Source organism: Nelumbo nucifera, chromosome 5 (genome assembly GCF_055504915.1).
Source record: "Nelumbo nucifera cultivar China Antique chromosome 5, China Antique-T2T, whole genome shotgun sequence".
NCBI lineage: Eukaryota > Viridiplantae > Streptophyta > Magnoliopsida > Proteales > Nelumbonaceae > Nelumbo > Nelumbo nucifera.
Window position 1 is genome coordinate 32,695,026 of NC_142653.1, and position 12,768 is coordinate 32,707,793.

General features: G+C 34.6%; 1 protein-coding gene across 1 annotated transcript; it reads left to right on the plus strand.

Annotated features, from left to right (window-relative positions):
* The first annotated feature begins 5,378 nt into the window (after window positions 1-5,378).
* On the plus strand, window positions 5,379-10,888 carry LOC104599956 (light-harvesting complex-like protein OHP2, chloroplastic). Its single transcript, XM_010262715.3, has 2 exons — window positions 5,379-6,005; window positions 10,542-10,888. The coding sequence occupies exons 1-2, from the start codon at window positions 5,551-5,553 to the stop codon at window positions 10,654-10,656; spliced, it is 570 nt and encodes a 189-aa protein (XP_010261017.1). The 5' UTR covers window positions 5,379-5,550; the 3' UTR covers window positions 10,657-10,888.
* Window positions 10,889-12,768: the final 1,880 nt, after the last annotated feature.

A 12,768-nucleotide genomic window follows, 5' to 3' on the forward strand; every position in this document is an offset into this window, starting at 1 on the left:
TGTGTTGGAGTTTCTATCAGTTGCTCATGATCTGGGAATTGCAAGCTGGGAGTTGCCTCTCTCTCTCTCTCTAGCAAGAATCGCGTTTTTCAAAACACTTTAACCACAAAGTTTCTTATGTGGTTACATGGCCGTACTGAAAGTCTGAAATACTATATGGAAGATGAGGACCCGATTTTTTAAGGTAAATTTTGTACATGGGATCGGGATGGCAACACTTAGACCCCCGAACTTTATTTTACCATAAAGACTCTCAGAACTTCTATGTTCTTGCATTTTGCCCCTGATCCCCTAAACGGGTTTGACTGTGACCTTAAATTACTAAAATTATCCATTCAAAATTCATGAATTGATATCAACCAAGGACCAAAGTATTGGTATCGGGTATTGTATCGAATGATTCAATATGAATATGTTTTGGAAATACATGAATATAAACGAAAGATATAAAAATACTTGGATAAGTCAAGGTTTAAAATATTGAGCGATATCGATACCTTTTTTTTTTACTTTTTTTTTTATTTTTTTTCAAAACCGGTTAGGGGGCCCAGTTTAAAGCTCTTTCACCCCCTGAATCGGTCAGAACCTTGATACACCCTCTGTAGGGGCGTATCAGGGAGATCTTGGAACGAAACGTATCAATACTTTGAACCTTGGGATAAGCTAGTGAAATGCATGCAAATCACATAAATACATTAATCATACTAACCAAAAGCTGAATTATCTATAAATAAAATATAAACACATGAAAAATGCATATTTCAATAGGTTATATGAAGAGAAATATTACAATAAACAATACTAGGGCTCTAGAACATTCAAACATTGTACAATAATTATCACTCTTTTAATTTTATAATTATAATTTTCAATTTTTATTAATTTTGGGAATATTTATTAATTTAATATTTTATTTCAATAACAACTATTTTTTTAAATAATAAATATGTTTTCATTTTTAACATATAATGTTTTTATTTTACACATAATTGTAAAATAAAACAATTAAATCATTTAAGGTATATAAAATAAATTATATTTAGTTTTCAGTTTTTATTAAATTTTTTGAGAAAATTAAATCTTAAATTATTTGTTTCAGTTTTTATAATTATAATTTTTCTGTTTTTCATTAACTTTGTTGGGAAGTTTTATTTATTTAGTATTTTTATATAATAACTCTATTTTTTCAAATAATAACTATGTTTTCATTTTTAACATATAATTTTGTGTAAAATAAAATATATAAATCATCTAAGGTAGATGAAATATAATATTTTTATAATTTTTAGTTTTTATTAAATTTTTTGAGAAAATTAAATCTTAAATTATTTATTTTAGTTTTTGTAATACTTTTTTCAACTTGTATTAAAGATCAAAAACAATCCAAAAGTACTCAATGTATAATTTTGTCAAAGTAGACACAGATACACCTCCATATCGGTGGATGTGGCCCAATACGGAGGTGTATCATATTGATACACATGACTCGTAGGATACGTATCCAGTTGTAGCGTATTTTGTATCCATAATCATGGATATGAACAGGATACACCCCGTATTAGGAGTATATTCAATACCTTAATCCTTGAATTATCAACGATGAAAATGGCCATTCTAAATAACAAACTCTCCTTTAAGCATTGATCAACCGATCATTTTAAAGGCCTTCTTAAGATGAACTTCTGTTAAAAGAAAGTTAAAAGAGATATATTTGAGAGTAAGGCTTTGTTAAAAATGCAAAATGGTCTCATTAAACTAAGGTGGTTTTAGAAATATTTGAAGAAACATTTTTTAATTACGGCAGGGACAGAGTGCTGAAATCCAAAAGTTAATGGGTCTTTGTTACAAAATAATGATCAAGGAGATCTTAAGATTTTTTTTTTTTTTTTTGTGAAATAAAAGTTAAGAGAAATGCTTGAGAAATAAGATTTAGAAAAGGGTAGACTGTCTATTAGTGCCCTGTACTTTGGAGCTAGCCTCATTTTAGTATCCAATTTCAAAATGTGCTACTATAATATTTGAACTCTCTGAAATTGTCAATTTAGTCCAAAATCATTAACCGGCTTTAAATGGCATGTGAAAGGATATAAATATCTTTCAAGTTTTGAATAGGCAAGAGAAGCATAATTTTGAAAATGCCAAAATAGCCATATTTAAATCCCTTTTCACTATGATTGGGCACATTGTTAGGACATCATTTTATGCCCTAACCTATTTTTCAAAGAACTAGTGATTCCCACCAGATAAGCTGCACAAAAAAGCGTTGCCGGGGAAGAAAGATTTGGACCACCATCATTGTCAGAGGAGATGAGTAATTCTTACCGTCACCAAGGAAGACAATCAAGGTAAAATGGTTTCAAAAATATTAAAAAGTTAGTTTTGGCATATTTTTTAAAACATTTAAGTCACGCATATCATCATATGATACAAATAACTAATGGGCTACTAATGGCAAGTAATGAATTGACAGTTTTTGAGAGTGCAAGAACTACAGTGGCATGTTTTGAAGTTTGGATACTAAAGTAAGACTAGGCTCAAAGTAGTACTAATCTACAATTTACCCTCTAGAAAAAGAAAAATCTAAGGAGGCATTCTACAACATGAATATTTTGTTTTCATCTTTTTTGAAATCATTCTATCAAGAAAAATAAAAATACGTTTTTGAACTCTATTTTTGTTTTGAAAGATAAAAATAAGTTGGTTTTATTTCAAAAAATAATATCTATGTTTAAAACCATCAAAATAATGGTTTATAAAGAAAAAACAAACTTTAAAGTGTAAAAAATATATGATTTATGAAACATGATATTAAATAATCAAATGACAATATATTATTAAACTAGAAAGTGGATAAGGATCAAGAATAACTAAAAAGGGGAGAAATCCCTTCTTTAGGGCGCTGGTTCCCTATTTATAATAGAACCGGGGAACTAAGCTGCTTGCATGAGATATATATATTATAGAATCTTCTTCATATTAACAAATACTTGGTAGACAAATCCAATTGATTTCTCCTCCATGGAAACATGTCCGGGGCACTACTACGAAACCCTTAGACCACCTTCTTGGAAGTCACTCTGAATGTAACTTGTATTCACATGGACACCAGATATATCACTCCTTATGCTATCCACAAATTATTCCCACATCCATACCCATGAAATACCACGGCTGTGTATTGGGAATATCTCCCGTGAATGATAAGAAAGATATTCTCAATGTACAGCTGTAATTACTCATGGGTAGGGATGTGGGAATAAATTATGGGTAACAGATTTGAACCCTACTTTTACTCATGATTTCCCAAGGTGATCATGCGTCTCTCACCCCAAATACACTCCCAAGGGCCAATAGGGGTGCTTATGGTTTGGTTAATTAAACTGTGGGCCTAATTTTGAAACCGGACCAGTATGTCTAATTCTTGGAAAACTGGTAATCGAAGCCAATCGGTTAACCAGTTGATTAGTTCGGTTTATCGTTTTTTTGGTTTTTTTTTAAATTTACAATATATATTATAAAAATATATAAATATATAATAAAAAACTAGAAATATATATATATATATAGAATATTATATTTTAAATAATAAATAATGTATTATGTATATAATGTATATTTATTAATTTATAATATATAGAATATATATATAATATAAATACATATAAAATATATAGAAATATATATATACTGCTTGGTTCGGTTAACCACCAGTTTTCTATATTGGTTAACCGAAAATAAACTAACCAGTTCAATTAACTGAATTTTTTGTTTGGTTTTGGTTCAGTTTTTCTTGCTCACACCTAAGGGCCAAGGCTTTAGTGGGGTGTGAGCCAGGTTCAAAATATCAATGCATGGAGATACACCGGTAGGACGTATTGGCTTGTATCGGTATTCTGTTTTTTTAGTTTCTTTTTTTTTTTTTTGAATCTAATTCAGAGGAGACGGTCTACACCCTGAACCACTCACCGACCCGAAACACCCCCTGTTCCCCTGTAGGGGCATATCAAAAAGGAACCTTGGGTGTGAGGTTTGATTTAGACTTTACAAGATAATGTTGGTAAGATAACGTGATTCTCTTTCTGCGAGGTTTTCTGTTAGTAGAGTCTTGTCATATTGCGCTTGCAAAATAAGTACAGTCTAAAACTGTTAACAGACGTTAAAGTGGCATGTGAAATGACATAAATGCCCTTTTAACGTTATCTAATTTCTTTTACAATGCCCTTTGTGAAAATGATACAAACGACACGTTTTGAAAAGTCTAATTCATTTTATCTTGCGGTTTTTATTTTTCTGCATAACTTGATGCGAATCCTTGATTTCGGACAAAAAAACAGCTGCAATTAACCCGTGTAACTGATATCTAAAACACATGGTTTTCGAACTGTAGTTAATTCGAACGGTTGGACCGTCTGGCCCAAGAATTCTAAACAATCGATTCTGTTTTACTTCAAATCCGGTCTTTAGCTAAAAATCATTAAATCAGTCAATGATTTGTTGATCCAGGCGATTGAACAGTCGATCTATTGACCCATTCAACAGTTTTGATCATTTTTTATTTTTAATATTTTTGTGAGAATAAATCATCTATTCAAACCAAACGATCAAACCATCAACCCAAAAACTGGTGAATCGATTTTTAAAACCATAACACTAGAAATGATTCCAAACAAAAACGCAACTTTGGAGGCTAAAAACAATTAATGGATCACCTCGTATTCGCTATTTCCAAAATCAATATCTATCCTCTCTCTCTGTCTCCGCTGATCCCAGTGGATGAATATCATCCACACTGGAGGTGGGGACGAAGGCTTCTGCATTCCAGATTTCCACCTCTTTAACGCCTTAACGGTAAGTGGTCCAAAGACCTTACAGAAAAACCACCGTCATCTAGTGGGGAACATCATAAGCAGGAAGTGGGGGTGTGACATAGCCTGAAATGCAGATTCAAGTGTTTTGTGTCGTTTGTTTTTAGGGAAAATAACAACAAATCGTGATACATTAACACATCATGCGGTCCTAAGGAGTCTCTCTACATTCGTCTCCCTTGCTATTCTCTCTCTTTGACTTTGTTTTATTTTGTTGACGAAGAAGATGATGAACAGTTTAATTTCACCAATTTATTATTGGAGCCTTAATAAATTTTTATGTTAGAGGAAGGAAGTAGTTTTTTATTTCTCTTTTGTTTCTTGGGTAAAATTTGAAATTTCAGAAATTTAAATCACATCTGATGCATCAGTTAACTGACGATTAATAACGCTAAGTATTAAATTGATAGTTTTCAAAAATTTGGGTACGACAGTAAAACTACCCCAAATTCAGGGTACTAGACTGAAAATTTCCCATTAAAATCCAAAGAAAGCTTAGCATTCTCCTTGGAAAACTTGGCCGTATCTTATCCACTTCTTTAGATGGGCTCTCTGGTAACGCTGCCCCATCATCCTCGTCGTCTTCTCCTGTAGTTCTCTTCCAATAACAGAACAGAAGAAAAGCTGAGCAAAAAATACGAATTAGAGAGAGAGAGAGAGAAGGGAGAGCAATAACTAAACGAAAATGTCTGTGGCTTCATGTTCAATCCCTTGCATCAAAATCTCAAGCTCCTCTTGTTCTTCTTCAACGCCAACAACTTGTTCTTCATCCTCTTCTTCGTCTTCCTCGTTCAGGTTTTCAGCCACTAAACCTTCCGTTACTATAAGGAGTTCCAACGCTGAAGGACCTTTTCGAAGACCCGTCGCTCCTTCTTTGCGACCACCCTCTCCTCCTCTCAAACCCTCCCCTCCATCTCCACCTCCACCTCCATCCCCGTCTCCTGCCCCATCTTCGGCTCCTTCCAAGCCGGTTTCGGTGGCTGGGGTGCCGCAGGCATCGGACCCGAACGTAATTACTATGGAGTTCCAGAGACAGATGGCTAAGGAACTTCAGGAGTACTTTCGGCAGAAGAAGCTTGAAGAAGCAAACCAGGGGCCCTTCTTTGGGTTCATCAGCAAGAATGAAATAGCAAATGGGAGGTAACTTCATTTTGTGATTCAAGTTTACCTCTTGGTTTACTCATCATCCTTATATTCTAATTGCAGTTTGTAATTGGATTGATATATCTTTTTTCTTTCTCTTTTCAAAACATTCTTCTTTGGGTTTGAATTGTAATGGATACAACAGGGGGGGGGGCACTGGGAATTCAACCATTGAATGTTGCTTTAGGTGGGTTCTTTTATTTGGGGTTTTCTTCTCTGTCTCAGATGACCCCAATAATTATTCGTGTCTCCTTGGATAACTAAACGAGTTTCAGGGAATAAAACAATAGATCAAATGTTGATGTTGTAAGGAAAATTCGAGGAAGAGAATTCCCAACCTACCAGTATTAGCTCTTTGACAATGTGCCATCTAAATCATTCGTATTTGCATTGGAACAAAAGTACAGTTAGTCATTAAAAATTGACAAATGTGACTGAAATGCATGAAGCATGCCAATAACTGATTTCTTTATTGGGGACCTAGTGATTTTGCATATGGGATCTCATTCTACCATTAAAAACCAAGAGAGTAACATTTGGATCTATGTCATAATTTTTTCTTCTGTAACAAATGGAACTTGAATATACTTTGGAAGTGTTCTCTTTGAGTTTCTAAACAGACCACCAACGTCCAGTGAGGTGGTAATTTAGGTTGTCATAGAAAGCTTTATGTCACAAATTAAGCTTTAAATATGCACCACATAGAGGATGCCAACATTTTTTTGCACATAACCATTATACCCGCCTTCAAGACATAATTCTAAGACTGGTTCAAGGTTTATCCTCTTAAGCAATGAATAGGCTTTAGAAATAGAAATCAACTAAACCAACAATCTACTGATCACCCTGCAGATAGTGCTATTGCAGGCAATTCTTTTTAGAAGTTCTTTCACTCTGTTTCTTTAAAGATTCCCAAAGGGCAAAAAAAGGGTTGTTTTATTGTATTTCTTTCACTCTATTAAAAGTGTGAACGATAGTGTGAAACTTTTGTTTGGCTAAAATACCCCTATTTTTTATTTTGGTCCCTCTCTAATTGTGAGAGCACAAAATGTGATTTGAACTATTATATTTCTCCTCATTCAATTCCCTTTCATTAAGTTTTATATTTATGTATTAACTTCCACTCTTTCATTGAATTCTTATTAATTAACCATATTAAAGAAAATAAATGTGACAAAGAATAATTGTTTTTATTGAATATAGAAATAAAATACAAATTTAAAACCAACCCAAAATTGGAGTTATTTTCTTGTTTGGTGGCAAGCCAACAACATAGGTTTCAAGGTGCCAAGGCAAACCCAGGCGACAAGGGAGCACTTAGTCGCCTAGGCGCCCGCCTCAGTGTCGGCGTGTCGCCTAGTGTCTCAAACCTTTTCTTCTGTAATATCTTAGAAATAACCATCACCAAGTAAAAGAAGGGGCTGCTCTGTTTTTGTCATAGAAAAAGAAGAAAAAAAAATCAACAAATAAGGAAAAAAAGGGTGGAGCCGCTTTTTTTTGTCTCCAAAAAGGGAGAGAAAAAACGATAAACAATATGAAGGAGAAGGGGTGAAGCCCCTGTTATTGTTTAAAAAAAAAATGCAAGAAAAAACATGAAAATGATGGCCGTTTCAAAAAACAGAGAAAAAAATCAAATGGAGAACAGAAATTTTAAGGAGTGGAGCCCCTGTTTTTGTTCCAAAAAGGAAAGGAAAAGAATCAGAAATTTAAGGAGAGAGTTATTTCTTATCCCGGAAAAAGAAGGCACTGATCTCTATTTCTGTTCTTGAGGAAGAAGAAGAAGTCGAACATACCTGTGTTCGACATGTGTTACTTGTTGCTTTAAGTCTTCACTCTTTTAAGTCTTCGAAAGTTCAAAGTCTTCAAAATCTTTGAACTTCAGTTCTTTATTGCTTGAAAAATCTTGAAGTCTTCGAACTCCACTGAACTTCAGTTTTTTACTACTTTTTTTGGTAAGGAGCTCTGTATCATTTGAACCCTAATATAAAAAGCTCACAAATGCATATTGATTTATGAAGTAACAAAAACGATATTATGGCGTAGCATGGCCTATTCTAATATTATGAGATAAAAATATAAAAATATTATAGTATAGTATAAGGTTTGATATAAAATTGATTGGCGTTTAGGCAAGGCGAGCAATAAAAAGCGCCTAGTCGCCTTCACAACTATGGTCAATAATTCAATCTTTTGGGTCAAATGTGTCAACCCTAATGTCATAATTTAATAATAATAATAATAATAATTAAAAAAGATGAAAACACACAAAAGTATAAAAATACAAAAAAAAGGGTAAAAGACTTAAACATACCTAGAGTTTTCATAAACTGACTTAAACATACCCTGAGTTTTTTAAAACGACTTAAAATATACCTTGTGGGATGACCTGGACTTAAACATACCTCCATCAATGAAATGGTACATGTAGGGTCATTTAAAATTTTAAAAATCCAATTTTACCCTTTTGAGCAGTAAAAAGACTGGTTCAGTTAATACACACACACAAAGGTAGAAATAAGGGGAGAAGTAAGGAAGTAGATTGGGAAAGTTCAACTTGGAAACAAATTTTTGGGGTTGGGGGAGAGACTCTAGAGAGAAATTCAACGGAAATGTTATCACACCAAGCCTTGGGGTTTAGTAAAAAAGTTTGAAGTGGGGAGGAGGGAAAAAATGAAATGGCTCCTCCGTCTTTGTTCTAAACAGACAGGACCCATGCAAGAGATTTTCTTTTTTTTTTTTTTTCAGGACTCATGCAAGAGTTTCTGTGTTTGCTGGGCCCCATCATTAGAGATGTGTGGCTCCAATTCACAGCGGGTAGAGAGTGGATAGGAAAAGTGAGTAGGAAATTCCGAGTGCCCATCATCAATAACTCACACCTTTTCCCAACGCAGATATTATATTCAGGACCAACCAGGCATCATATGGGTCCCACCTAGGTGGAGCCCTCCAGGGAAAAAATCATGATTAGATGACTCTGAACCATCCGATTAGTGCGTTATTTTTTCTGAACTTTACAAGACCTGTAACAAAAGGCACATGCCTGATGAGTTTGAAAAATTTAGGGTATATTTTGAACCATCATATGACTCTGAACCATCTGATTAGAGGCAGTCTGGTACGCTAGTAGTCCACCACCCACATAAGTTTGAAAAATTCAGGGTATATTTTGAAAATTTGAAAGAAAATGAAAGCTAAAAAGTCACAAGGTATATTTAAGTCTTTTTTAAAAATTCAAGGTATGTTTAAGTACATTTGGACACATCTCTAATATCATATACTCATCATATTAAACAAAAACAAGTGTGACAAATAAGAATAATTTTTATAGACATAGAAATATAAAAAAATTGTTAAAAAACTTTGGAAACATATTATTTACTATCGTCATCATAATAATAAAAAATTGCCATGTGTAAAGCAACATGCACACTTACTAGTTCCCCTAAGCGTCCCCTTTGGCCAACCAAAAGGAAATCAATCACACTCCCTTTGACAGATCCCATCAATGGATGAGTGAAAATAATATCCTCTAAAGCATCTAGCAATAAATTAATGAATAAAGGCGGTTGACATTCTGATGTTTTTTGTACAATCTATTAGGGCTTAAGCTGGCTTCTATCAATTTTCTGATCAACTTCAAGGAACTTACTGAAATAAATATCCAAATGAACTCTTCTGCAATTGGGAGAATAATTGGATGTTTTGCAAATGAATAGTGACTGAAAGCTTCAACAAGGATATGGAATAAGCTAAGCTCTAGCGGTCCAGAAAACAGCAGAGATCTCATCAATATTCCTCTGCTACACTATGTCAAACTTTTGAGTTTTAAACACCATAATTTGAAATAGATTCTATATCCTCCTTTTGAAGCTTGTGAATTTGGTAATCTAATGTGCTAGGGGGACAGAATGCTTTCAGAGGATTGTATAGAGGAGAAGTTAGCTAGTTTGTTAGTCATGTCTGGAAACTTCACTATTTAATCTCAGATAAGTTTTCTATTCTAAATTTTCTTTTGGTTCCTGAAGGGTTCCAATTAATCAGTTTTGTCAGAATCTCGATGAAAAACAAGAAGACTTTTCTACTTTTCTGGCTGAAACAATATTATTGAGAAAAAAAAGACAACAATTGATGACTTTCTTCGATTTAGCTGCTCTCTGGGTATAATTATTTACTCTGAAAATTTTTTCTTGATCTCTTTTCAATTTTAGGTCATTTAGGATCCTAAAATGTTATAACTGGTAAGTGGTATTAATTATTGATTTCTTAACCATATTGGGTTATGAACTCTTAACTCTCCTTCATAAATGCTCAAATTCAACAATTCAGTCCACCTTTGTACAGTACCCTCCTTAAATTATACAAAGACTATGTAATTTTTATCCAACATGACTTTAGAAAGCAAGGATTTTCTTCCTCTTCTTATCTTTTTTTTTTTTTTTTCATTTCCTATGTATTGATTTTCACCATCATGCTTGGACTTGATTTGGGATTCAAATGAAATTGGTTTCTGTTTACTGAATGGTTCTTGTGCAGATGGGCAATGTTTGGTTTTGCTGTTGGGCTTCTAACAGAGTATGCAACTGGTTCAGACTTTGTTGATCAAGTAAAGATCCTTCTCTCAAATTTTGGGATAGTAGACCTGGAATGATTCTGCTGATTGGTCTTCATCACCATCATCTCCATCTTTGTGTAATTGTTGTAGTCATATCCAATGTTTCTCCTGTAATTTCTGAATGAATTACTCTATCATTCTCTTCTGAAGACACCATCATAAATTGTATTGTATCTTCAGTATTCATTTTAACTGTAAGAATAAGCTCCCCTACTTTTGTCATCCAACTGTCAGGGTCCTTTGACTTTTTATTTGGGTTTTTCTTTTACATTTTCTCTTCTACTACTTTAATGTGAGGCCTTCTCAGTTGGTCTCTGAGAATATACATTTTTAGTAGCATAAATCTTGAGATATTCTGAGTTTTCTCAATTTTATGGGTTTATCTTGCCATCGGCTGAAATGCTTAAGTAGAATGAAAACCTTTTCACAGTTGACTAGTCTCTGGTAGAAGTTCACAGTCTATCAAGAAATGCACCTTTTACTTTTTTATTTTTTCCCCACACATACTGCCTACCGAAATGCTGTTATATCCTGTCAATCACTAGCACATTATCATATTTGATGATGATGGTTTCCTCAATGGGTAATCTTGAAGTTATCTCTGTAATCTATTGGCATCTTTAGTAGCATGTCTTCATGTAATGGTCATGAACGATTACAGTAAGAAGACTGCTTTCTCCTGAAGTTTGTAAATCCCCCTAAACCCAAACAGTATGCAAAATCCATCTATGCATATCACCCTGTTATTATTTTACCCTTTACTTTCTCAGTGGTACCATAATTGGGAAATCATTGGGAGGCACATAAAAACCAATAATGCTGAACCATGTTAACTCGTGTGTTCTTTTCAATTTGCATTCTTTTCTTCATGCTTTCTTGGTTTTGTCACGAAATGGAAAGTTCAAACTTGGAATTACAAGTGTAATTTTCCATGAATCACGCACCTAATTTAGCTAACATTACTCTTTTGAGAATTACATAATTAGGCCTATTTACGGGCCGGGTTTCGGACCTAACTTTACACTGTATTGGATTTGGGTTTTGGGTTTTGGGTCTGGGCTTCACGTCCAGATCACCATGCAAAAAATCTAATCTATTTATTTTCCTCTCCCCCATAATGAGGATTAATTTTCTTCGAGTTCATCAAACAACTTTTGTTATCATTACAGCGCTTTGATTCTCAAATTCAATTAATTGAATCACATTACTCATTTTTTGTGTAATGGTAAAGTCTCAATCTAAGAAGGGTGAGAATGTAGGTTCTAAGTGCGAGAGTAACCACTTTTATTTTTACGTTGCCGTACCCAAAGTAGGGGTGCAAGGGCGGGCTCAATCCGAGCCCAGGCTGGCCCAGCCCAAAATTTTACATGGGCTGGGCTTAGATTTTTGGTCCTTGGGTGGGTTGGGCCCAAGTCTCACCCTAGCTAATCTGGACCCAGTTCAACCTTATCCCAACCCGAGCTTTTATATATATATGTTAAATTTTATATTGGGTTCATTAAGTAACTTGAGATCAACCTAGGCCTAAATTCAATCTGAGTGCATCAAATTACAGTGTGGATTGGACAGCTTGGATTGAAAATATTGGACTTGACCTTGGGCCTTAGGCCTAAATCTTAGGGTTGGGCCTGGATTGTCCACATAAACCCAACCCCAGTCCGTCCAACTTGCACCCCTAATCCAAATCTAAAAGTGAAAGGAAAATGAAAGTTGGCTAGTTGGGTGAATTGATTTGGTCCATGACAGCTTGATCCCTAGAGAATTAATGACGAGTTGGATTGGACTGACACCTTCCTGTGTTTTTTTATGGGGCAACAAAGCGGGGATAGCTCATCACCCATGCCCATAAGCCATAACCCCCAACCCGGGTGAAGGCGGACCTCCACGATCCATTCCAAGTCTCCGTTACAACCAGCCAAGCCTGCAAATTTTGGGAGAGAATCGAGTCAACGTGACTAGCCAAGAAGGCTGAGGGTCTGGATGTAGTAGGCACGTTAGGTAAGCACAATGAGTGAGCACCCAATAGCTATGTGACACCTGTCCCAGCTAATACGTCTTTCATCCAAACGCTTTTACACGTTAGGTAAATACAATGAGTGAGCACTAATGTGCCTTACATCCAAACGTTTTTGTTCCGTTAGACATGAA

Bases quoted from the DNA above. Each gene is read 5' to 3' on its own strand.
- LOC104599956 (XM_010262715.3), top strand. From the start codon at position 5,551: ATGTCTGTGGCTTCATGTTCAATCCCTTGCATCAAAATCTCAAGCTCC. The intron at 6,006-10,541 runs GTAACTTCATTT...GTTCTTGTGCAG, and splicing joins AATGAAATAGCAAATGGGAG to ATGGGCAATGTTTGGTTTTG.